Here is a 27,255-nt window from a genome sequence, read left to right on the forward strand (position 1 = left end):
AAGTAAATTCCTGATCCACACTTCCTCTACCACTTCTGAAACCACACTGCTCTTCCCCAATCTGATGCTCTGTACATGCCTTCATCCACTCAATCAATACCCTCCCATATATTTACCAGGAATACTCAACACACTTATACATCTGTAATTTGAGCACTCACTCTTATCCCCTTTGCCTTTGTACAATGGTAATATGCAAGCATTCCGTCAATCCTCATGCACCTCACCATGAATCATACATTCATTAAATAACCTTACCATCCAGTCAACAATACAGTCACCCCCTTTTTTTGAAATTCCACTGCAATACCATCCAAACCCGCTGTCTTGCCGGCTTTCATCTTCCACAAAGCTTTTCTTACCTCTTCTCTGTTTACGAAATCATTTTCCCTAACCCTCTCACTTTTTCACCTCTTGCACCTTTCTCTTGACCTCCTGCCCCTTCTTTTATACATTTCCCAGTCATTTGCATTTTTTTCCTGCAAATATCGTCGAAATGCCTCTCTCTTCTCGTTCACTAATAAACTTACTTCTTCATCCCACCACTCACTACCCTTTCTAATCTGCCCACCTCCCACGCTTCTCATGCCACAAGCATCTTTTGGGCAAGCTATCACTGCTTACCTAAATGCATCCCATTCCTCTCCTACTACCCTTACGTCCTTTGTATGATATCTACTTATTACACTTTGTCGCTGCCTCCCGCGTCAGTGAGGTAGCGCAAGGAAACTGACGAAAGAATGACACAACCCACCCACATACATATGTAAATACATACACTTCCACATATGCACTTATACATACCTATACATTTCAACTTATACATATATATATATATATATATATATATATATATATATATATATATATATATATATATATATATATATATATATTTTTTTTTTTTTGCTTTGTCGCTGTCTCCCGCGTTTGCGAGGTACCGCAAGGAAACAGACGAAAGAAATGGCCAAACCCCCCCCATACACATGTATATACATACGTCCACACACGCAAATATACATACCTACACAGCTTTCCATGGTTTACCCCAGACGCTTCACATGCCTTGATTCAATCCACTGACAGCACGTCAACCCCGGTATACCACATCGCTCCAATCCACTCTATTCCTTGCCCTCCTTTCACCCTCCTGCATGTTCAGGCCCCGATCACACAAAATCTTTTTCACTCCATCTTTCCACCTCCAATTTGGTCTCCCTCTTCTCCTTGCTCCCTCCACCTCCGACACATATATCCTCTTGGTCAATCTTTCCTCACTCATCCTCTCCATGTGCCCAAACCACTTCAAAACACCCTCTTCTGCTCTCTCAACCACGCTCTTTTTATTTCCACACGTCTCTCTTACCCTTACGTTACTCACTCGATCAAACCACCTCACACCACACATTTTCCTCAAACATCTCATTTCCAGCACATCCATCCTCCTGCGCACAACTCTATCCATAGCCCACGCCTCGCAACCATACAACATTGTTGGAACCACTATTCCTTCAAACATACCCATTTTTGCTTTCCGAGATAATGTTCTCGACTTCCACACATTCTTCAAGGCCCCCAGAATTTTCGCCCCCTCCCCCACCCTATGATCCACTTCCGCTTCCATGGTTCCATCCGCTGCCAGATCCACTCCCAGATATCTAAAACACTTCACTTCCTCCAGTTTTTCTCCATTCAAACTCACCTCCCACTTGACTTGACCCTCAACCCTACTCTACCTAATAACCTTGCTCTTATTCACATTTACTCTTAACTTTCTTCTTCCACACACTTTACCAAACTCAGTCACCAGCTTCTGCAGTTTCTCACATGAATCAGCCACCAGCGCTGTATCATCAGCGAACAACAACTGACTTACTTCCCAAGCTCTCTCATCCCCAACAGACTTCATACTTGCCCCTCTTTCCAAAACTCTTGCATTTACCTCCCTAACAACCCCATCCATAAACAAATTAAACAACCATGGAGACATCACACACCCCTGCCGCAAACCTACATTCACTGAGAACCAATCACTTTCCTCTCTTCCTACACGTACACATGCCTTACATCCTCGATAAAAACTTTTCACTGCTTCTAACAACTTTCCTCCCACACCATATATTCTTAATACCTTCCACAGAGCATCTCTATCAACTCTATCATATGCCTTCTCCAGATCCATAAATGCTACATACAAATCCATTTGCTTTTCTAAGTATTTCTCACATACATTCTTCAAAGCAAACACCTGATCCACACATCCTCTACCACTTCTGAAACCACACTGCTCTTCCCCAATCTGATGCTCTGTACACCCTCTCAATCAATACCCTCCCATATAATTTACCAGGAATACTCAACAAACTTATACCTCTGTAATTTGAGCACTCACTCTTATCCCCTTTGCCTTTGTACAATGGCACTATGCACGCATTCCGCCACTCCTCAGGCACCTCACCATGAGTCATACATACATTAAATAACCTTACCAACCAGTCAACAATACAGTCACCCCCTTTTTTAATAAATTCCACTGCAATACCATCCAAACCTGCTGCCTTGCCGGCTTTCATCTTCCGTAAAGCTTTCACTACCTCTTCTCTGTTTACCAAATCATTTTCCCTAACCCTCTCACTTTGCACACCACCTCGACCAAAACACCCTATATCTGCCACTCTATCATCAAACACATTCAACAAACCTTCAAAATACTCACTCCATCTCCTTCTCACATCACCACTACTTGTTATCACCTCCCCATTTGCGCCCTTCACTGAAGTTCCCATTTGCTCCCTTGTCTTACGCACTTTATTTACCTCCTTCCAGAACATCTTTTTATTCTCCCTAAAATTTAATGATACTCTCTCACCCCAACTCTCATTTGCCCATTTTTTCACCTCTTGCACCTTTCTCTTGACCTCCTGTCTCTTTCTTTTATACATCTCCCACTCAATATATATATATATATATATATATATATATATATATATATATATATATATATATATATATATATATATATATATATATATATATATATATATATACTTGAACGGATAAATTCATATATACACATGAACATATTTCATACTTTCTGCCTATATTCATTCCCATCGCCACCCCGCCACACATTAAATGACAACCCCCTCCCCAAAAATGGGCGCGAAGTAGTGGTAAGAAAAGACAACAAAGTCCATATTCGTTTACACACATTCTCTAGCTGTCATGTATAATGCACCAGAACCACAGCTTCCTTTCCAAATTCAGGCCGCATAAAACTTTCCATGGTTCATCTCAAACACTTTACGTACCTTGGTGCAAGCCAATGAAAGCACGTCGACCCCGGTATACCACTTCCAATTCACTCTATTCCTTGGACGCCTTTCACCCTCCCTCATGTTCAGGCCACGATCGCTCAAAATCTTTTTCACTCCATCTTTCCACCTTTAATTTGGTCTACTTCTCATTCCCTCCACCTCTGACACATATATCCTCTTTTTCAATCTTTCATTCATTCTCCCCACATGACCAAACCATTTCAAAGCATCCACTTCTGTTGTCTCAACCACACTCTTTTTATTACCACACATATCCCTTACCCTTTCATTACTTTCTCGATCAAACCACCTCACACCACACATTGTTCTCAAACATCTCATTTCCAGCACATCCTCCCTCCTCCGCACAACTCTATCTATATCCCACGCCTCGCAACCATATAACATCGTTGGAATCATTAGTCCTTCAAACATACCCATTTTTGCTTTTTGAGATATTTTCAAAGCTCCCAGAACTTTTGTCACCTCCCCCATCCTGTGACTCACTTCCGCTTCCATGGTTCCATTTGCTGCCAAATCCAATCTCAGATATCTAAAACACTTCACTTCCTCCAGTTTTTCTCCATTGAAACTTACCTCCCTATTGATATGTCCCTTAAGTCTACTGTACCTGATAACCTTGCTCTTATGAACATTTACTCTCAGTTTTCTTCTTTCACACACTTTATCAAACTCAGTCATCAGCTTCTGCAGCTTTTCACTCGAATCAGCCATCAGCGCTGTATCATCAGCGAACAACAACTGACTAACTTAATAAGCTCTCTCATCCACAACAGGCTGCATACTTTCGCATCTCTCGAAAACTCTTGCATTTACCTCCTTAACAACCCCATCCATAAACAAATTAAACAACCATGGAGACATCACGCACACCTGCCGCAAACCGCCATTCACTGAGAACAATTGACTTTCCTCTCTTCCCACTCGCACACATGCCTTACATTTTCGATAAGAACTTTTCACTGCTTCTAGCAACTTACCTCCCACACCATGTAATCCTAATGCCTTCCACAGAGCATATCTATCATATGCTTTTCCAAGTATTTCTCAGATACATTATTCAAAGGAAGCACCTGATCTACACATCCTATACCACTTCTGAAACCACACAGCTCTTCCCAATCTGGTTCTCTGTACATGCCTTCAACCTCTGAATCAATACCCTTCCATACAATTTTCCAGGAATACTCAATAAATCTATACCTCTGTAATTTGAGCACTCACCTTTATCCCCTTTGCCTTTGTACAATGGCACTATGCATTCATTCCGCTAATCTTCAAGCACCTCACCATCAGTCATACATACTTTAAATATACTTGTCAACCAGTCAACGACACAGTCACCCCCTTTTTTAGTACATTCCGCTGCATACCATCCAAACCCGCTGCCTTGCCGGTTTTCATCTTACGCAAAGCTTTTACTACCTCTTCTCTGTTTACCCAATCATTCTCCCTAACCCTCTCACTTCGCATACCACATCGTCCAAAACACCCTATATCTGCCTCTCTATGATCTAACACATTCTACAACCTGCAAAATCCTTACTCCATTTCCTTCTCACATCACCTCTACTTTTTATAGCCTCCCCATTAGCTCCCTTCACCGATGTTCCCATTTGTTCTGTTGTCTTACACATTTCATTTACCTCCTTCCAAAATATCTCTTTATTTTCCCTAAAATTAAATGATACTCCCTCACACCAATTCTCATTTGCCCTCTTTTTCACCTCTTGCACCTTCCTGATGACCTCTTGCCACTTTCTTTTTTTACATCGCTCAGCCATTTGTAACATTTCCCTGCAAAACTCGTCCAAAAACGTCTCTCTTCTCTTTCACGAAAAATCTTATTTCTTCATCCCACTACTCACTACCGTTTCTAATCTGACCACCTCCAACGCTTCTCATGCCACAAGCATCTTTTGAGAATGCCATCACTGCTTCCATAAATACATCCAATTCTTTCCCCATTCCCCTCACGTACTTTGCTCTCACTTCTTTCTATTCTGCACTGATTCTCACCTGGTACTTCCTCATACAAATCACTTTCCCATGCTCACTTACTCTCACCACTCTCTTCATCCCACCATTTTCTCATCTTTTCTGAAAACCTCTGCAAATCTTCACCTTCGCCTCCAAAAGATAATGATCAGACATCTCTCCAGTTGCACCTCTCAGCACATTATAAACCAAAAGTCTCTCTTTCGCGCGCATATCAGTTAATACGTAACCCAATAACTCTCTCTTGCCATAACTCCAACTTACATGTATATACTTCTATATATCTCTCTTTTTAAATCAGGTATTCCCAATCATCAGTCCTTTTTCAGCAGACAAATCTACAAGCTCTTCACCATTTTCATTTACAACACTGAACACCCCATGTACGCCAATTATTCCCTCAACTGACACATTACTCACCTTTGCATTCAAATCATCCTTCACTATAACCCGATCAGGTGCATCAAAACTACTAACACACTCACGCAGCTGCTCCCAAAACACTTGCCTCTCATAGAAAGGTGCATATGCACCAATAATCACCAATCTCTGTCCATCCACTTTCAGTTTTACCCATATCAATCAAGAGTTTACTTTCTTGCACACTATAAGTAGTGCTACTCCCTCCCTTGTTCTTGTTCTCTCACCAGACCCTGACCTCACTCCCGTCCTCTTTAGTCGCATTCTACGACACGTCAGGAATGAGTGTAAAGTATTCTTTCCCCCAATCTAATATATATATATATATATATATATATATATATATATATATATATATATATATATATATATATATATATATATATATATATATATATATATATATATATATTTATATATATTTTTTTTTTTTGCTTTGTCGCTGTCTCCCGCGTTTGTGAGGTAGCGCAAGGAAACAGACGAAAGAAATGGCCCAACCCACCCCCATACACATGTATATACATACACGTCCACACACGCAAATATACATACCCATACATCTCAATGTACACATATATATACACACACAGACACATACATATATACACATGCACACAATTCACACTTTCTGCCTTTATTCATCCCCATCGCCACCTCGCAACACATGGAAAAACATCTCCCTCCCCCCTCATGTGTGCGAGGTAGCGCTAGGAAAAGACAACAAAGGCCCCATTCGTTCACACTCAGTCTCTAGCTGTCATGCAATAATGCCCGAAACCACAGCTCCCTTTCCACATCCAGGCCCCACAAAACTTTCCATGGTTTACCCCAGGATCTTCACATGCCCTGATTCAATCCATTGACAGCACGTCGACCCCGGTATACCACATCGATCCAATTCACTCTATTCCTTGCCCGCCTTTCACCCTCCTGCATGTTCAGGCCCCGATCACTCAAATCTTTTTTACTCCATCTTTCCACCTCCAATTTGGTCTCCCACTTCTCCTCGTCCCCTCCACCTCCGACACATATATCGTCTTGGTCAATCTGTGGAAGGTATCAAGAATATATGGTGTGGGTGGCAAGTTGTTAGAAGCAGTGAAAAGTTTTTATCGAGTATGTAAGGCATGTGTACGTGTAGGAAGAGAGGAAAGTGATTGTTTCTCAATGAATGTAGGTTTGCGGCAAGGGTGTGTGATGTCTCCATGGTTGTTTAATTTGTTTATGGATGGGATTGTTAGGGAGATGAATGCAAGAGTTTTGGAAAGAGGGACAAGTATGCAGCCTGTTGTGGATGAGAGAGCCTGGGAAGTGAGCCAGTTGTTGTTCGCTGATGTTAGAGCGCTGGTGGCTGATTCATGTGAAAAAACTGCAGAAGCTGGTGACTGAGTTTGGTAAAGTGTTTGAAAGAAGAGAGTTGAGAGTAGATGTGAATAAGAGCAAGGTTATTAGGTACAGTAGGGTTGAGGGTCAAGTCTAATGGGAGGTAAGTTTGAATGGAGAAAAACTGGAGGAAGTGAAGTGTTTTAGATATCTGGGAATGGATCTGGAAGCGGATGGATCCATGGAAGCGGAAGTGAATCATAGGGTGGGGGAGGGGGCGAAGGTTCTTGGAGCCTTGAAGAATGTGTGGAAATCGAGAACATTATCTCGGAAAGCAAAAGTGGGTATGTTTGAAGGAATAGAGGTTCCAACAATGTTGTATGGTTGCGAGGCGTGGGCTATGGATAGAGGTGTGCGCAGGAGGGTAGATGTGCTGGAAATGAGATGTTTGAGGACAATATGTGGTGTGAGGTGGTTTGATCAAGTAATTAATAATAGGGTAGTGGGATGTGTGGTAATAGAAAGAGCGTGGTTGATAGAGAAGAAGAGTGTGTTTTGAAATAGTTTGGTAACATAGAAGAATGAATGAGGGAAGATTGACCAAGAGGATACATGTGTCAGAGATGGAGGGAACGAGGAGAAGTGGGAGACCAAATTGGAGGTTGAAAGATGGAGTGAAAAAGATTTTGAGTGATCGGGGCCTGAACATGCAGGAGGGTGAAAGGCGTGCAAGGAATAGAGTGAATTGGATCGATCTGGTATACCGGAGTTGACGTGCTGTCAATGGATTGAACCAGGGCATGTGAAGCGTCTGGGGTAAACCAAGGAAAGTTCTGTCGGGCCTGGATGTGGAAAGTTAGCTGTGGTTTCGGTGCATTATTACATGACAGCTAGAGACTGAGTGTGAACGAATGTGGCCTTTGTTGTCTTTTGCTAGAGCTACCTCGCGCACCTGAGGGGGGGAGGGGGTTGTTAATTCATGTGTGACGAGGTGGGGATGGGAATGAATAAAGGCAGGCAGTATGAATTATGCATATGTACATATATGTATATGTCTGTTTGTATATATATATATATATATATATATATATATATATATATATATGTATACATTGAGATGTATAGGTATGCATATTTGCGTGTGTGGACGTGTATGTATATACATGTGTATGTGGGAGGGTTGGGCCATTCTTTCGTCTGTTTCCTTGTGCTACCTCGCAAACGCGGGAGACAGCGACAAAGCAAAATGAATAAATGAATATATATATATATATATATATATATATATATATATATATATATATATATATATATATATATATATATATATATATAAATTACAGAGGTATAAGTTTGTTGAGTATTCTGGTAAATTATATGGGAGGGTATTGATTGAGAGGGTGAAGGCATGTACAGAGCATCAGATTGGGGAAGAGCAGTGTGGTTTCAGAAGTGGTAGAGGATGTGTGGATCAGGTGTTTGCTTTGAAGAATGTATGTGAGAAATACTTAGAAAAGCAAATGGATTTGGATGTAGCATTTATGGATCTGGAGAAGGCATATGATAGAGTTGATAGAGATGCTCTGTGGAAGGTATTAAGAATATATGGTGTGGGAGGAAAGTTGTTAGAAGCAGTGAAAAGTTTTTATCGAGGATGTAAGGCATGTGTACGTGTAGGAAGAGAGGAAAGTGATTGGTTCTCAGTGAATGTAGGTTTGCGGCAGGGGTGTGTGATGTCTCCATGGTTGTTTAATTTGTTTATGGATGGGGTTGTTAGGGAGGTAAATGCAAGAGTTTTGGAAAGAGGGGCAAGTATGAAGTCTGTTGGGGATGAGAGAGCTTGGGAAGTGAGTCAGTTGTTGTTCGCTGATGATACAGCGCTGGTGGCTGATTCATGTGAGAAACTGCAGAAGCTGGTGACTGAGTTTGGTAAAGTGTGTGGAAGAAGAAAGTTAAGAGTAAATGTGAATAAGAGCAAGGTTATTAGGTAGAGTAGGGTTGAGGGTCAAGTCAATTGGGAGGTGAGTTTGAATGGAGAAAAACTGAGGAAGTGAAGTGTTTTAGATATCTGGGAGTGGATCTGGCAGCGGATGGAACCATGGAAGCGGAAGTGGATCATAGGGTGGGGGAGGGAGCGAAAAATCTGGGGGCCTTGAAGAATGTGTGGAAGTCGAGAGCATTATCTCGGAAAGCAAAAATGGGTATGTTTGAAGGAATAGTGGTTCCAACAATGTTGTATGGTTGCGAGGCGTGGGCTATGGATAGAGTTGTGCGCAGGAGGATGGATGTGCTGGAGATGAGATGTTTGAGGACAATGAGTGGTGTGAGGTGGTTTGATCGAGTGAGTAACGTAAGGGTAAGAGAGATGTGTGGAAAAAAAAAGAGCGTGGTTGAGAGAGCAGAAGAGGGTGTTTTGAAGTGGTTTGGGCACATGGAGAGAATGAGTGAGGAAATATTGACCAAGAGGATATATGTGTCGGAGGTGGAGGGAACGAGGAGAAGAGGGAGACCAAATTGGAGGTGGAAAGATGGAGTGAAAAAGATTTTGTGTGATCGGGGCCTGAACATGCAGGAGGGTGAAAGGAGGGCAAGGAATAGAGTGAATTGGAGCGATGTGGTATACCGGGGTTGACGTGCTGTCAGTGGATTGAATCAAGGCATGTGAAGCGTCTGGGGTAAACCATGGAAAGCTGTGTAGGTATGTATATTTGCGTGTGTGGACGTATGTATATACATGTGTATGGGGGTGGGTTGGGCCATTTCTTTCGTCTGTTTCCTTGCTCTACCTCGCAAACGCGGGAGACAGCGACAAAGTATAAAAAAAAAAAAAAAAAAAAAATATATATATATATATATATATATATATATATATATATATATATATATATATATATATATATATATATATATATATATATATATATATATATATATATATATATATATATATATATATATATATATATATATATATATATATATATATATATATATATATATATATATATATATATATATATATATATATATGTCCCTGGGGTTAGGGGAGAAAGAGCACTTCCCACGCATTCCTCTCGTGTCGTAGAAGGCGACTAAAGAGGACGGGAGTGGGGGATTGGAATCCCTCCCCTTCTTGTATTTCAACTTTCTAAAAGGAGAAACAAAAGAAGGAATCACGCTGGGAGTTCTTCTCCTCTTCGAAGGCTCAGATTGGGGTGTCTAAATATGTGTGGATGTAACCAAGATGAGAAAAAAGGAGAGATAGGTAGTATGTTTGAGGAAAGGAACCTGGATATTTGGGCTCTGAGTGAAACGAAGCTCAAGGATAAAGGATAAGAGTGGCTTTGGAATGTCTTGGGAGTAAAGTCAGGGGATAGTGAGAGGACAAGAGCAAGGGAAGGAGTAGCACTACTCCTATAACAGGAGTGGTGGGATTGTATGATAGAGTGTAAGAAAGTAAACTCTAAATTGATATGGGTAAAACTAAAAGTTGATGAAGAGAGATTGGTGATTATTGGTGCATATGCACCTGGGCATGAGAAGAAAGATCATGAGAGGCAAGCGTTTTGGGAGCAGCTGAGTGAGTGTGTAAGTAGTTTTGATGCACGAGACCGGGTTATAGGGATGGGTACTTTGAACGCAAAGGTGAGTAATGTGGTAGTTGAGCGAATAATTGGTGTACATGGGGTGTTCAGTGTTGTAAATGGAAATAGTGAAGAGCTTGTAAATTTATGTGCTGAAAAAGATTGGTCATTGGGAATACCTGGTTTAAAAAGAGAGATATACATAATTATACGTATGAAAGTAGGAGAGACGGCCAGAGAGCGTTATTGGATTACGTGTTGATTGATAGGCGCGTGAAAGAGAGAATTTTGGATGTTAATGTGCTGAAAGGTGCAACTGGAGTGATGTCTGATCATTATCTTGTGGAGGCGAGTGTGAAAATTTGTTGATGTTTTCAGAAAAGAAAAGAGAATGTTGGAGTGAAAAGAGTGATGACAGTAAGTGAGCTTGGTAAGGAGAATTGCATGAGGAAGTACCAGGAGAGACTGAGTACAGAATGGAAAAAGGTGAGAACAAAGGAGGTAAGGGGAGTGGGGGAGGAATGGGATGTATTTAGGGAAGCAGCGATGGCTTGCGTAAAAGATGCTTCTAGCATGAGGAGCGTGGCAGGCGGGCAGATTAGAAAGGGTAGTGAGTGGTGGGTTGAAGAGGTAAGATTATTAGTGAGAGAGAACAGTGTAGCATGTGGACGATTTTTGCAGGGAAATAATGCAAATGAGTGGGAGATGTATAAAAGAAAGAGGCAGGAGGTCAAGAGAAAGGTGCAGGAGGTGAAAAAGAGGGCAAATGAGAGTTGGGGTGAGAGAGTATCATTAAATTTTAGGGAGGATAAAAAGATGTTTTGGAAGGAGGTAAATAAAGTGCGTAAGACAAGGGAACAAATGGGAACTCCAGTGAAGGGGACAAATGGGGAGGTGATAGCAAGTAGTGGTGATCTGAAGAAGATGGAGCGAGTATTTTGACGGTGGCAGATATAGCGTGTTTTCGTCGAGGTGGTGTGCAAAGTGAGAGGGTTAGGGAAAATGATTTGGTAAACAGAGAAGAGTTAGAAAAGCTTTGCGGAAGATGAAAATGGGCAAGGCAGCGGGTTTGGATGGTACTGCAGTGGAATTTATTAAAAAAAGGGTAACTGTATTGTTGACCGGTTAGTAAGGTTATTTAATGTATTTACGACTCATGGTGAGGTGCCTGAGGATTGGCGGAATCCCTCATAGTGCCATTGTACAAAGGCAAAGGGGATAAAAGCGAATGTTCAAATGACAGAGGTATAAGTCTGTTGAGTGTTCCTGGGAAATTATATAGGAGGTTATTGAATGAGAGGGTGACGGCATGTACAGAGCATCAGATTGGGGAAGAACAGTGTGGTTTCAGAAGTGGTTGAGGATGTGTGGATTAGGTGTTTGTTTTGAAGAATGTATGTGAGAAATACTCAGAAAAGGAAATGGATTTGTATGTAGCATTTATAGATCTGGAGAAGACTTAATATAAAGTTGATAGAGATGCTCTGTAGAAGGTATTAAGAATATATTGTGTGGGAGGCAAGTTGTTAGAAGCAGTGAAAAGTTTTCGTCGAAGATGTAAGTCATGTGTACATGTAGGAAGAGAGGAAAGTGATTGGTTCTCAGTGAATGTAGGTTTGCGGCAGGGGTGTGTGATGTCTCCATGATTGTTTAATTTGTTTACTGTTGGGGTTGTTAGAGAGGTGAATGGAAGAGTTTTGGAAAGAGGAGCAAATATGCAGTCTGTTGTGGATGAGAGAGCTTGGGAAGTGAGTCAGTTGTTGTTCGCTCATGGTTCGCGCTGGTGGCTGATTTGGGTGAGAAACTGCAGAAGCTGGTGACCAAATGTGGTAAAGTGTGTAAAAGAATAAAGCTGAGGGTAAAGGTGCATAAGAGCAATATTTTATTAGGTACAGTAGGGTTGAGGGTTATGTCAACTGGGAGGTAAGTTTGAATGGAGAAAAACTGGAGGAAGTGAGGTGTTTTAGATATCTAGGAGTGGATTTGGCAGCGGATGGAACTATGGAAGCGGAAGTGAATCATACGGTAGGGGAGGGGGCGAAAGTTCTGGAAACGTTGAAGAATGTGTGGAAATTGAAAACATTATTTCGAAAAGCAAAAATGGGTATGTTTAAAGTAATGGTGGTTCCAACAATGCTATATGGTTGCGAGGCGTGGTGTATGGGTAGAGTTGTGCGGAGGAGGGTGGAAGTGCTAGAAATGAGATGTTTGAGGACAATACGTCGTGTGAGGTGGTTTGATCGTATAAGTAATAATAGCGTAAGAGAGATGTCTGGTAATAAAAAGAGTGTGGTTAATAGAGCAGAAGAGGTTGTATTGCCATGGTTTGGTCACATGGAGAGATTGAGTGAGGACAGACTGAACGAGATGATATATGTGTCAGAGGTGGAGGGAACGAGAGAAGGAGGAGACCAAATTGGAGGTGGAAAGAGGCAGTGAAAAAGATTTTGAGTGATCGGGGCCTGAACATGCAGGAGGGTGAAAGGCTTGCAAGGAATATAGTGAATTGGAACGATGTGTCATACCGGGGTCGACGTGCTGTCAATGGACTGAACCAGGGCATGTGAAGCGTCTGGGGTAAACCATGGATAAGTTCTGTGGGGCCTTGATAAGAAAGAGAGCTGTGGTTTCGGTGCATTATTACGTGACAGCTAGAGACTAGTGTGAACGAATGGGGCCTTTGTTGTCTATTCCTAGCGCTTCCTAACACACATGAAGGAGGAGGGGGTTGTTATTTCATGTGTGGCAGGGGTGGCGATTGGAATGAATAAAGGCAAAAAGTATGAATTATGTACATGTGTATATGTGTATATATCTGTGTGTTTATATATATGTATACGTTGAGGCATATACGTATGTATATTTGCGTGTGTGGAAATGTATGTATATATATATGTGTTTGTTGCTGGGTTGGGCCATTCCTTCGTCTGTTTCCTTGAGCTACCTCGATAACGCTGACAAAGCAAAATAAAAAATGATATATATATATATATATATATATATATATATATATATATATATATATTTTTTTTTTTTTTTGCTTTGTCGCTGTCTCCCGCGTTTGCGAGGTAGCGCAAGGAAACAGACGAAAGAAATGGCCCAACCCACCCCCATACACATGTATATACATAAGTCCACACACGCAAATATACATACCTACACAGTTTTCCATGGTTTACCCCAGACGCTTCACAAGCCCAGATTCAATCCACTGACAGCACGTAAACCCCAGTATACCACATCGCTCCAGTTCACTCTATTCCTTGCCCTCCTTTCACCCTCCTGCATGTTCAGGCCCCGATCACACAGAATCTTTTTCACTCCATCTTTCCACCTCCAATTTGGTCTCCCTCTTCTCCTCATTCCCTCCACCTCCGACACATATATCCTCTTGGTCAATCTTTCCTCACTCATTCTCTCCATGTGCCCAAACCATTTCAAAACACCCTCTTCTGCTCTCTCAACCACGCTCTTTTTATTTCCACACATCTCTCTTACCCTTACGTTACTTACTCGATCAAACCACCTCACACCACACATTGTCCTTAAACATCTCATTTCCAGCACATCCATCCTCCTGCGCACAACTCTATCCATAGCCCACGCCTCGCAACCATACAACATTGTTGGAACCACTATTCCTTCAAACATACCAATTTTTGCTTTCCGAAATAATGTTCTCGACTTCCACACATTCTTCAAGGCTCCCAGAATTTTCGCCCCCTTCCCCATCCTATGAGCCACTTCCGCTTCCATGGTTCCATCCGCTGCCAGATCCACTCCCAGATATCTAAAACACTTTACTTCCTCCAGTTTTTCTCCATTCAAACTCACCTCCCAATTGACTTGACCCTCACCCCTACTCTACCTAATAACCTTGCTCTTATTCACATTTACTCTTAACTTTCTTCTTTCACACACTTTACCAAACTCAGTCACCAGCTTCTGCAGTTTCTCACATGAATCAGCCACCAGCGCTGTATCATCAGCGAACAACAACTGAGTCACTTCCCAAGCTCTCTCATCCCCAACAGACTTCATACTTGCCCCTCTTTCCAAAACTCTTGCATTCACCTCCCTAACAACCCCATCCATAAACAAATTAAACAACCATGGAGACATCACACACCCCTGCCGCAAACCTACATTCACTGAGAACCAATCACTTTCCTCTCTTCCTACACGTACACATGCCTTACATCCTCGATAAAAACTTTTCACTGCTTCTAACAACTTGCCTCCCACACCATATATTCTTAATACCTTCCACAGAGCATCTCTATCAACTCTGTCATATGCCTTCTCCAGATCCATAAATGCTACATACAAATCCATTTGCTTTTCTAAGTATTTCTCACATACATTCTTCAAAGCAAACACCTGATCCACACATCCTCTACCACTTCTGAAACCACACTGGTCTTCCCCAATCTGATGCTCTGTACATGCCTTCACCCTCTCAATCAATACCCTCCCATATAATTTACCAGGGTTAGGGAAAATGATTTGGTAAACAGAGAAGAGGTAGTAAAAGCTTTGCGGAAGATGAAAGCCGGCAAGGCAGCAGGTTTGGATGGTATTGCAGTGGAATTTATTAAAAAAGTGGGTGACTGTATTGTTGACTGTTTGGTAAGGTTATTTAATGTATGTATGACTCATGGTGATGTGCCTGAGGATTGGCGGAATGCGTGCATAGTGCCATTGTACAAAGACAAAGGGGATAAGAGTGAGTGCTCAAATTATAGAGGTATAAGTTTGTAGAGTATTCCTGGTAAATTATATATACATATATATATATATATATATATATATATATATATATATATATATATATATATATATATTTTTTTTTTTTTTCTTTTTGCTTTGTCGCTGTCTCCTGCGTTTGCGAGGTAGCGCAAGGAAACAGACGAAAGAAATGGCCCAACCCACCCCCATACACATGTATATACATACGTCCAAACACGCAAATATACATACCTACACAGCTTTCCATGGTTTACCCCAGACGCTTCACATGCCTTGATTCAATCCACTGACAGCACGTCAACCTCGGTATACCACATCGATCCAATTCACTCTATTCCTTGCCCTCCTTTCACCCTCCTGCACGTTCAGGCCCCGATCACATAAAATCTTTTTCACTCCATCTTTCCACCTCCAATTTGGTCTCCCACTTCTCCTCGTTCCCTCCACCTCCGACACATATATCCTCTTGGTCAATCTTTCCTCACTCATTCTCTCCATGTGCCCAAACCATTTCAAAACACCCTCTTCTGATCTCTCAATCACGCTCTTTTTATTTCCACACATCTCTCTTACCCTAACGTTACTTACTCGATCAAACCACCTCACACCACACTTTGTACTCAAACATCTCATTTCCAGCACATCCATCCTCCTGCGCACAACTCTATCCATAGCCCACGCCTCGCAACCATACAACATTGTTGGAACCACTATTCCTTCAAACATAACCATTTTTGCTTTTCGAGATGTTCTCGACTTCCACACATTCTTCAAGGCTCCCAGGATTTTCGCCCCCTCCCCCACCCTATGATCCACCTCCGCTTCCATGGTTCCATCCGCTGCCAGATCCACTCCCAGATATCTAAAACACTTCACTTCCTCCAGTTTTTCTCCATTCAAACTTACCTCCCAGTTGATTTGACCCTCACCCCTACTGTACCTAATAACCTTGCTCTTATTCACATTTACTCTTAACTTTCTTCTTTCACACACTTTACCAAACTCAGTCACCAGCTTCTGCAGTTTCTCACATGAATCAGCCACCAGCGCTGTATCATCAGCGAACAACAACTGACTCACTTTCCAAGCTCTCTCATCCCCAACAGACTCCATACTGGCCCCTCTTTCCAAAACTCTTGCATTCACCTCCCTAACAACCCCATCCATAAACAAATTAAACAACCATGGAGACATCACACAACCCTGCCGCAAAGCTACATTCACTGAGAACCAATCACTTTCCTCTCTTCCTACACGTACACATGCCTTACATCCTCGATAAAAACTTTTCACTGCTTGTAACAACTTGCCTCCCACACCATATATTCTTAATACCTTCTACAGAGCATCTCTATGAACTCTATCATATGCTTTCTCCAGATCCATAAATGCTACATACAAATCCATTTGCTTTTCTAAGTATTTCTCACATACATTCTTCAAAGCAAACACCTGATCCACACATCCTCTACCACTTCTGAAACCACACTTCTCTTCCCCAATCTGATGCTCTGTACATGCCTTCACCTTCTCAATCAATACCCTCCCATATAATTTACCAGGAATACTCAACAAACTTATACCTCTGTAATTTGAGCACTCACTCTTATCCCCTTTGCCTTTGTACAATGGCACTATGCACGCATTCCGCCAATCCTCCGGCACCTCACCATGAGTCATACATACATTAAATATCCTTACCAACCAGTCAATAATACAATATACATACATATATATATATAAATATATATTTTTTTTTTTTTCAAACTATTCGCCATTTCCCGCATTAGCGAGGTAGCGTTAAGAACAGAGGACCGGGCCTTTGAGGGAATACCCTCACCTGGCCCAATTCTCTGTTCCTTCTTTTGGAAAAAAAAAAAAAAACCGAGAGGGGAGGATTTCCAGCCCCCCGCCCCCTCCCCTTTTAGTCGGCTTCTACGACACGCAGGGAATACGTGGGAAGCTTTCTTAATCCCCTATCCCCAGGGATAATATATATATATATATATATATATATATATATATATATATTATATATATATATATATATATATATATATATATATATATTTATATATATATATATATATATATAAATATATATATATATATATATATATATATATATATATGTATATATATATATATATATATATATATATATATATATATATATATATATATATATATATATATATATATATATATATATATATATATATATATATATATATATATATATATATATATATATATATATATATATATATATATACATATATATATATATATATATATATATATATATATATATATATATATATATATATATATATATATATATATATATATATATATATATATATATATACATATATATATATATATATATATATATATATATATATATATATATATATATAAAGTATGGACTTATGTATGAAAATACCCTTTGAGATGCCAGATAGAGAGGAGAGAAGACAGCACCCCTGAATCAGCCACAGTGAACACAGCCGCTGTCGCATCATACCATTCAACCCTAGTTAGTTCTGGATGGGTTCTCTCAGTGTAAGGGAGATGATGTACAGTTTTACTTGGATGGCTACCTGCGTGCCTACAGTGAACTTAACAAGGATATCAGCACCACAAGTAAAGCATCCTCCTCGAAGGTTCAGAGTGGGGTGCCTAAATGTGTGTGGATGTAACCAAGATGTGAAGACCCTTACTGGAAAAGCAATCACTCTTGAAGTAGAACCTTCAGACACAATTGAAAATGTGAAGGAAAATAGTGAAATTGGAAAAAAATATAGCTTAGACATTGAAGCATATTGATACAGTGGTTAAATTGATGAGAACTGCTATTGACGTTTGTGTAAATAAATTATACATTTCCTTTTTTCCATAGCCAGAGGTTGAACCATTATGTGACATTCATTTTTTTCATTCATTTCAAGCTAGAAGTTTCAGTTTTCTAAATTGTTTCTTACATTTTTCATATGTATATATATGTGTGTGTGTGTGTGTGTGTGTGTGTGCGTGTGTGTGTGTGTGTGTGTATATGTATATATATATGTATATTATCCCTGGGGATAGGGGTGAAGGAATACTTCCCACGTATTCCTCGCGTGTCGTAGAAAGCGACTAGAGGGGACGGGAGCGGGGGGCCAGATATCCTCCCCTCCTTGTATTAACTTTCTAAAATGGGAAACAGAAGAAGGAGTCACGCGGGGAGTGCTCATCCTCCTCGAAGGCTCAGAGTGGGGTGCCTAAATGTGTGTGGATGTAACCAAGATGTGAAAAAAGGAGAGATAGGTAGTATGTTTGAGGAAAGGAATCTGGATGTTTTGGCTCTGAGTGAAACAAAGCTCAAGGGTAAAGGGGAAGAGTGGTTTGGGAATGTCTGGGGAGTAAAGTCAGGGTTAGTGAGAGGACAAGAGCAAGGGAAGGAGTAGCAATACTCCTGAAACAGGAATTGTGGGAGTATGTGATAGAGTGTAAGAAAGTAAATTCTCGATTAATATGGGTAAAACTGAAAGTTGATGGAGAGAGGTGGGTGATTATTGGTGCATATGCACCTGGGCATGAGAAGAAAGATCAAGAGAGGCAAGTGTTTTGGGAGCAGCTAAATGAGTGTGTTAGTGGTTTTGATGCACGAGACCGGGTTATAGTGATGGGTGATTTGAATGCAAAGGTGAGTAATGTGGCAGTTGAGGGAATAATTGGTATACATGGGGTGTTCAGTGTTCTAAATGGAAATGGTGAAGAGCCTGTAGATTTATGTGCTGAAAAAGGACTGATGATTGGGAATACCTGGTTTAAAAAGCGAGATATACATAAGTATACTTATGTAAGTAGGAGAGATAGCCAGAGAGCGTTATTGGATTACGTGTTAATTGACAGGCGTGCGAAAGAGAGACTTTTGGATGTTAATGTGCTGAGAGGTCCAACTGGAGGGATGTCTGATCATTATCTTGTGGAGGCTAAGGTGAAGATTTGTACGGGTTTTCAGAAAAGAAGAGTGAATGTTGGGGTGAAGAGGGTGGTGAGAGTAAGTGAGCTTGAGAAGGAGACCTGTGTGAGGAAGTACCAGGAGAGACTGAGTACAGAATGGAAAAAGGTGAGAACAATGGAAGCAAGGGAAGTGGGGGAGGAATGGGATGTATTTAGGGAATCAGTGATGGATTGCACAAAAGATGCTTGTGGCATGAGAAGAGTGGGAGGTGGGTTGATTAGAAAGGGTAGTGAGTGGTGGGATGAAGAAGTAAGAGTATTAGTGAAAGAGAAGAGAGAGGCATTTGGACGATTTTTGCAGGGAAAAAATGCAATTGAGTGGGAGATGTATAAAAGAAAGAGACAGGAGGTCAAGAGAAAGGTGCACGAGGTGAAAAAAAGGGCAAATGAGAGTTGTTGTGAGAGAGTATCATTAAATTTTAGGGAGAATAAAAAGATGTTCTGGAAGGAGGTAAATAAAGTGCGTAAGACAAGGGAGCAAATGGGAACTTCAGTGAAGGGCGCAAATGGGGAGGTGATAACAAGTAGTGGTGATGTGAGAAGGAGATGGAGTGAGTATTTTGAAGGTTTGTTGAATGTGTTTGATGATAGAGTGGCAGATATAGGGTGTTTTGGTCGAGGTGGTGTGCAAAGTGAGAGGGTTAGGGAAAATGATTTGGTAAACAGAGAAGAGGTAGTAAAAGCTTTGCGGAAGATGAAAGCCGGCAAGGCAGCAGGTTTGGATGGTATTGCAGTGGAATTTATTAAAAAAGGGGGTGACTGTATTGTTGACTGGTTGGTAAGGTTATTTAATGTATGTATGACTCATGGTGAGGTGCCTGAGGATTGGCGGAATGCGTGCATAGTGCCATTGTACAAAGGCAAAGGGGATAAGAGTGAGTGCTCAAATTACAGAGGTATAAGTGTGTTGAGTATTCCTGGTAAATTATATGGGAGGGTATTGATTGAGAGGGTGAAGGCATGTACAGAGCATCAGATTGGGGAAGAGCAGTGTGGTTTCAGAAGTGGTAGAGGATGTGTGGATCAGGTGTTTGCTTTGAAGAATGTATGTGAGAAATACTTAGAAAAGCAAATGGATTTGTATGTAGCATTTATGGATCTGGAGAAGGCATATGATAGAGTTGATAGAGATGCTCTGTGGAAGGTATTAAGAATATATGGTGTGGGAGGAAAGTTGTTAGAAGCAGTGAAAAGTTTTTATCGAGGATGTAAGGCATGTGTACGTGTAGGAAGAGAGGAAAGTGATTGGTTCTCAGTGAATGTAGGTTTGCGGCAGGGGTGTGTGATGTCTCCATGGTTGTTTAATTTGTTTATGGATGGGGTTGTTAGGGAGGTAAATGCTAGAGTTTTGGAAAGAGGGGCAAGTATGAAGTCTGTTGGGGATGAGAGAGCTTGGGAAGTGAGTCAGTTGTTGTTCGCTGATGATACAGCGCTGGTGGCTGATTCATGTGAGAAACTGCAGAAGCTGGTGACTGAGTTTGGTAAAGTGTGTGGAAGAAGAAAGTTAAGAGTAAATGTGAATAAGAGCAAGGTTATTAGGTACAGTAGGGTTGAGGGTCAAGTCAATTGGGAGGTGAGTTTGAATGGAGAAAAACTGGAGGAAGTGAAGTGTTTTAGATATCTGGGAGTGGATCTGGCAGCGGATGGAACCATGGAAGCGGAAGTGGATCATAGGGTGGGGGAGGGGGCGAAAATTCTGGGGGCCTTGAAGAATGTGTGGAAGTCGAGAACATTATCTCGGAAAGCAAAAATGGGTATGTTTGAAGGAGTAGTGGTTCCAACAATGTTGTATGGTTGCGAGGCGTGGGCTATGGATAGAGTTGTGCGCAGGAGGATGGATGCGCTGGAAATGAGATGTTTGAGGACAATGTGTGGTGTGAGGTGGTTTGATCGAGTGAGTAACGTAAGGGTAAGAGAGATGTGTGGAAATAAAAAGAGCGGGGGTGAGAGAGCAGAAGAGGGTGTTTTGAATTGGTTTGGGCACATGGAGAGGATGAGTGAGGAAAGATTGACCAAGAGGATATATGTGTCGGAGGTGGAGGGAGGAAGGAGAAGAGGGAGACCAAATTGGAGGTGGAAAGATGGAGTGAAAAAGATTGTGTGTGATCGGGGCCTGAACATGCAGGAGGGTGAAAGGAGGGCAAGGAATAGAGTGAATTGGAGCGATGTGGTATACCGGGGTTTACGTGCTGTCAGTAGATTGGATCAAGGCATGTGAAGCGTCTGGGGTAAAGCATGGAAAGCTGTGTAGGTATGTATATTTGCGTGTGTGGACGTATGTATATACATGTGTATGGGGGGGATTGGGCCATTTCTTTCGTCTGTTTCTTTGCGCTACCTCGCAAACGCGGGAGACAGCGACAAAGTATAAAATATATATATATATATATATATATATATATATATATATATATATATATATATATATATATATTTATATTTATTTATTTTTTTATTATACTTTGTCGCTGTCTCCCGCGTTTGCGAGGTAGCGCAAGGAAACAGACGAAAGAAATGGCCCAACCCCCCCCCCCCATACACATGTATATACATACGTCCACACACGCAAATATACATACCTACACAGCTTTCCATGGTTTACCCCAGACGCTTCACATGCCTTGATTCAATCCACTGACAGCACGTCAACCCCGGTATGCCACATCGCTCCAATTCACTCTATTCCTTGCCCTCCTTTCACCCTCCTGCATGTTCAGGCCCCGGTCACACAAAATCTTTTTCACTCCATCTTTCCACCTCCAATTTGGTCTCCCTCTTCTCCTTGTTCCCTCCACCTCCGACACATATATCCTCTTGGTCAATCTTTCCTCACTCATCCTCTCCATGTGCCCAAACCACTTCAAAACACCCTCTTCTGCTCTCTCAACCACGCTCTTTTTATTTCCACACATCTCTCTTACCCTTACGTTACTCACTCGATCAAACCACCTCACACCACACATTGTCCTCAAAAATCTCATTTCCAGCACATCCATCCTCCTGCGCACAACTCTATCCATAGCCCACGCCTCGCAACCATACAACATTGTTGGAACCACTATTCCTTCAAACATACCCATTTTTGCTTTCCGAGATAATGTTCTCGACTTCCACACATTCTTCAAGGCCCCCAGGATTTTCGCCCCCTCCCCCACCCTATGATCCACTTCCGCTTCCATGGTTCCATCCGCTGCCAGATCCACTCCCAGATATCTAAAACACTTCACTTCCTCCAGTTTTTCTCCATTCAAACTCACCTCCCAATTGACTTGACCCTCAACCCTACTGTACCTAATAACCTTGCTCTTATTCACATTTACTCTTAACTTTCTTCTTCCACACACTTTTCCAAACTCAGTCACCAGCTTCTGCAGTTTCTCACATGAATCAGCCACCAGCGCCGTATCATCACCGAACAACAACTGACTCACTTCCCAAGCTCTCTCATCCCCAACAGACTTCATACTTGCCCCTCTTTCCAAAACTCTTGCATTTACCTCCCTAACAACCCCATCCATAAACAAATTAAGCAACCATGGAGACATCACACACCCCTGCCGCAAACCTACATTCACTGAGAACCAATCACTTTCCTCTCTTCCTACACGTACACATGCCTTACATCCTCGATAAAAACTCTTCACTGCTTCTAACAACTTTCCTCCCACACCATATATTCTTAATACCTTCCACAGAGCATCTCTATCAACTCTATCACATGCCTTCTCCAGATCCATAAATGCTACATACAAATCCATTTGCTTTTCTAAGTATTTCTCACATACATTCTTCAAAGCAAACACCTGATCCACACATCCTCTACCACTTCTGAAACCACACTGCTCTTCCCCAATCTGATGCTCTGTACATGCCTTCACCCTCTCAATCAATACCCTCCCATATAATTTACCAGGAATACTCAACAAACTTATACCTCTGTAATTTGAGCACTTACTCTTATCCCCTTTGCCTTTGTACAATGGCACTATGCAAGCATTCCGCCACTCCTCAGGCACCTCACCATGAGTCATACATACATTAAATAACCTTACCAACCAGTCAACAATACAGTCACCCTCTTTTTTAATAAATTCCACTGCAATACCATCCAAACCTGCTGCCTTGCCGGCTTTCATCATCCGCAAAGCTTTCACTACCTCTTCTCTGTTTACCAAATCATTTTCCCTAACCCTCTCACTTTGCACACCACCTCGACCAAAACACACTATATCTGCCACTCTATCATCAATCACATTCAAGAAACCTTCAAAATACTCACTCCATCTCCTTCTCACATCACCACTACTTGTTATCACCTCCCCATTTGCGCCCTTCACTGAAGTTCCCATTTGCTCCCTTGTCTTACGCACTTTATTTACCTCCTTCCAGAACATCTTTTTATTCTCCCTAAAATTTAATGATACTCTCTCACCCCAACTCTCATTTGCCCTTTTTTTCACCTCTTGCACCTTTCTCTTGACCTCCTGTCTCTTTCTTTTATACATCTCCCACAGAATTGCATTTTTTCCCTGCAAAAATCGTCCAAATGCCTCTCTCTTCTCTCTCACTATTACTCTTACTTCTTCATCCCACCACTCACTACCCTTTCTAATCAACCCACCTCCCACTCTTCTCATGCCACAAGCATCTTTTGCGCAATCCATATATATATATATATATATATATATATATATATATATATATATATATATATATATATATATATATATATATATATATATATATATATATATATATATATATATATATATATATATATATATATATATATATATATATATATATGTATATATATATATATATATATATATATATATATATATATATATATATATATATATATATATATATATATATATATATATATATATATATATATATATATACATATATATATATATATATATATATATATATATATATATATATATATATATATATATATATATATATATATATATATATATATATATATATATATATATATATATATATATATATATATATATATATATATATATATATATATATATATATATATATATATATATGTGTGTGTGTGTATGTATATATATGTACCTTTATTTTGGACAACATGGCTCAGTTAGAAATTCATGGAAGTCAAAAAGGTCATCGCTGATGGGAGAAATATTGTGAGAGAAGTAGGAGTAGATGGGCAAGTCTTTCAGTACTGCGCGAGTTGTGTGGACATGACTCGTGAATGCGGGTAACTTTCAGGAAGAATGATTAAAACTCCCCATATCAGTTGTTGGGCGGAAGATTTGTCACGAATAATGTTTTTCTTTATTTTCCATAAAATTACCTCACCCGCCAGGTATGCAAGAGTCATCTGGTTCCCATAGAACTGTTTTTGGGTGATATTTAGTTGTTCCTGGAGTGTGTACGTTTTCTTCTGAACATTGTGGAGTCCACTATTAAAACCAGTAGACACTTACATAATGCCTTACGACACATATACAGCAAAGATCAGTGTAATGATGCACGTAGTAAAACGTTGTGAAATCTTCCTGAACTAAGATTTCACAACCACCATGATAATGTATCACAAGCTCCAAACATCATGACAACACTAAACAGAGGCCATAATACATCCATTACATCAGGTGTGTCAACACCAACTAAACTACAGATCAGACAGAACATTATAACTCTTCACTTGATAACGAGTGATTATCAGAATTCATAGGAATATCAAATCGAACATTCAACTGGAGAATTTTTTTTGGACCTCTGAAAACTACCTTGATGAAAGTAAAAGAACGTAGAAAAAAATCATATTTCTTAAATTTTTTTCGATGTTTTCAAGGCCGCAAAGTCTGGTGTGTTCCGAGACGTTGGTGACTCGGAGAAGGAAGGACGCATCAGGTTCGTGAAGGGTTATGAATATTACTGGAGCCTAGACACACTAGTCAGGAAAGGTGACCACGTTATATTTGCAGAGACTCTGTTCGGGAGGGTACTACGAGGCCAGGATTTCTCACACAGAGGTAACTCTCCGTCCTAATCATTAATTCACCTAATAACATTGAGTCTTGAACATAATCCAGACCATCCCATGTGTGAGTTAGATGATCTCAAGGTAACCAGGTTACAGAGAAACTTGAGAATGAAGGGACACTACACCAGGCCTATCAACGTATACGTGGCAGCTCATAAAAAGACACACAACCGCTTTCTCTGATGTAGACATCCAATATGAACTGAAAACTGTCATTAATTATGAACTTCTTATCGTAAGTAAAAAGCAACTCTATTATCAAACTAATGTTTACTTACACCGATTAAATCTAGATTGATAAGTTATCCCAAATATCTTAATCATTCATAAATATATGGAATACGAGATCCCAGCGAGGATCCATAGGAAAGAGCACTATTCACCTGAACACTTTACCATGATCATTTCTCCTATGTAAGTCAACTATATTCTCATCCACTTCTGAATCTCCCCACTATTGACTTGTGACACATTACTTTAACAGTTTCTCATAACGAATTTAAGAGAAATGCATCAGCGTAGACCTAAAGTTACAGGGCACTAAACACACAGCTAAAGTTATGGAATTAGATATGAGAAGACACAATGTGATAGTGCAAAATAAATTGACGTCATTGCATTAACAGAGCATACTGGATTTCTCCCTTTTTCACTTTTATATGTATATTAGATAGGTACGCGAATATACGAGTATATATATATATATATATATATATATATATATATATATATATATATATATATATATATATATATATATATATTTTTTTTTTTTTTTTTTTTTTTGCTTTGTCGCTGTCTCCCGCGTTTGCGAGGTAGCGCAAGGAAACAGACGAAAGAAATGGCCCAACCCACCCCCATACACATGTATATACATACGTCCCCACACGCAAATATACATACCTACACAGCTTTCCATGGTTTACCCCAGACGCTTCACATGCCCCGATTCAATCCACTGACAGCACGTCAACCCCGGTATACCACATCGTTCCAATTCACTCTATTCCTTGCCCTCCTTTCACCCTCCTGCATGTTCAGGTCCCGATCACAAAAAATCTTTTTCACTCCATCTTTCCACCTCCAATTTGGTCTCCCTCTTCTCCTCGTTCCCTCCACTCCGACACATATATCCTCTTGGTCAATCTTTCCTCACTCATTCTCTCCATGTGCCCAAACCATTTCAAAACACCCTCTTCTGCTCTCTCAACCACACTCTTTTTATTTCCACACATCTCTCTTACCATTACGTTACTTACTCGATCAAACCACCTCACACCACACATTGTCCTCAAACATCTCATTTCCAGCACATCCATCCTCCTGCGCACAACTCTATCCATAGCCCACGCCTCGCAACCATACAACATTGTTGGAACCACTATTCCTTCAAACATAGCCATTTTTGCTTTCCGAGATAATGTTCTCGACTTCCACACATTCTTCAAGGCTCCCAGAATTTTCGCCCCCTCCCCCACCCTATGATCCACTTCCGCTTCCATGGTTCCATCCGCTGCCAGATCCACTCCCAGATATCTAAAACACTTCACTTCCTCCAGTTTTTCTCCATTCAAACTCACCTCCCAATTGACTTGACCCTCAACCCTACTGTACCTAATAACCTTGCTCTTATTCACATTTATATATATATATATATATATATATATATATATATATATATATATATATATATATATATATATGTATATATATATATATATATATATATATATATATATATATATATATTATATATATATATATATATATATATATATATATATATATATAT

The 27,255-nt window shown here is 40.4% G+C and overlaps 1 protein-coding gene across 1 annotated transcript in view; it reads left to right on the forward strand.

Moving 5' to 3' along the window:
- LOC139753933 (glutamate receptor ionotropic, delta-1-like) overlaps positions 1 to 25,985 on the forward strand; it is a 212,331-nt gene extending 186,346 nt beyond the window's left edge. Inside the window, exons 9-10 of the mRNA XM_071670892.1 lie at positions 25,272 to 25,452; positions 25,948 to 25,985. Coding sequence (XP_071526993.1) covers positions 25,272 to 25,452; positions 25,948 to 25,985 — 219 coding nt within the window. The remainder of the gene's footprint in view (positions 1 to 25,271; positions 25,453 to 25,947) is intronic.
- The last annotated feature ends 1,270 nt before the right edge of the window (positions 25,986 to 27,255 follow it).

The sequence above is a fragment of the Panulirus ornatus genome, chromosome 16 (genome assembly GCF_036320965.1).
Source record: "Panulirus ornatus isolate Po-2019 chromosome 16, ASM3632096v1, whole genome shotgun sequence".
Classification (NCBI taxonomy): Eukaryota; Metazoa; Arthropoda; class Malacostraca; order Decapoda; family Palinuridae; genus Panulirus; species Panulirus ornatus.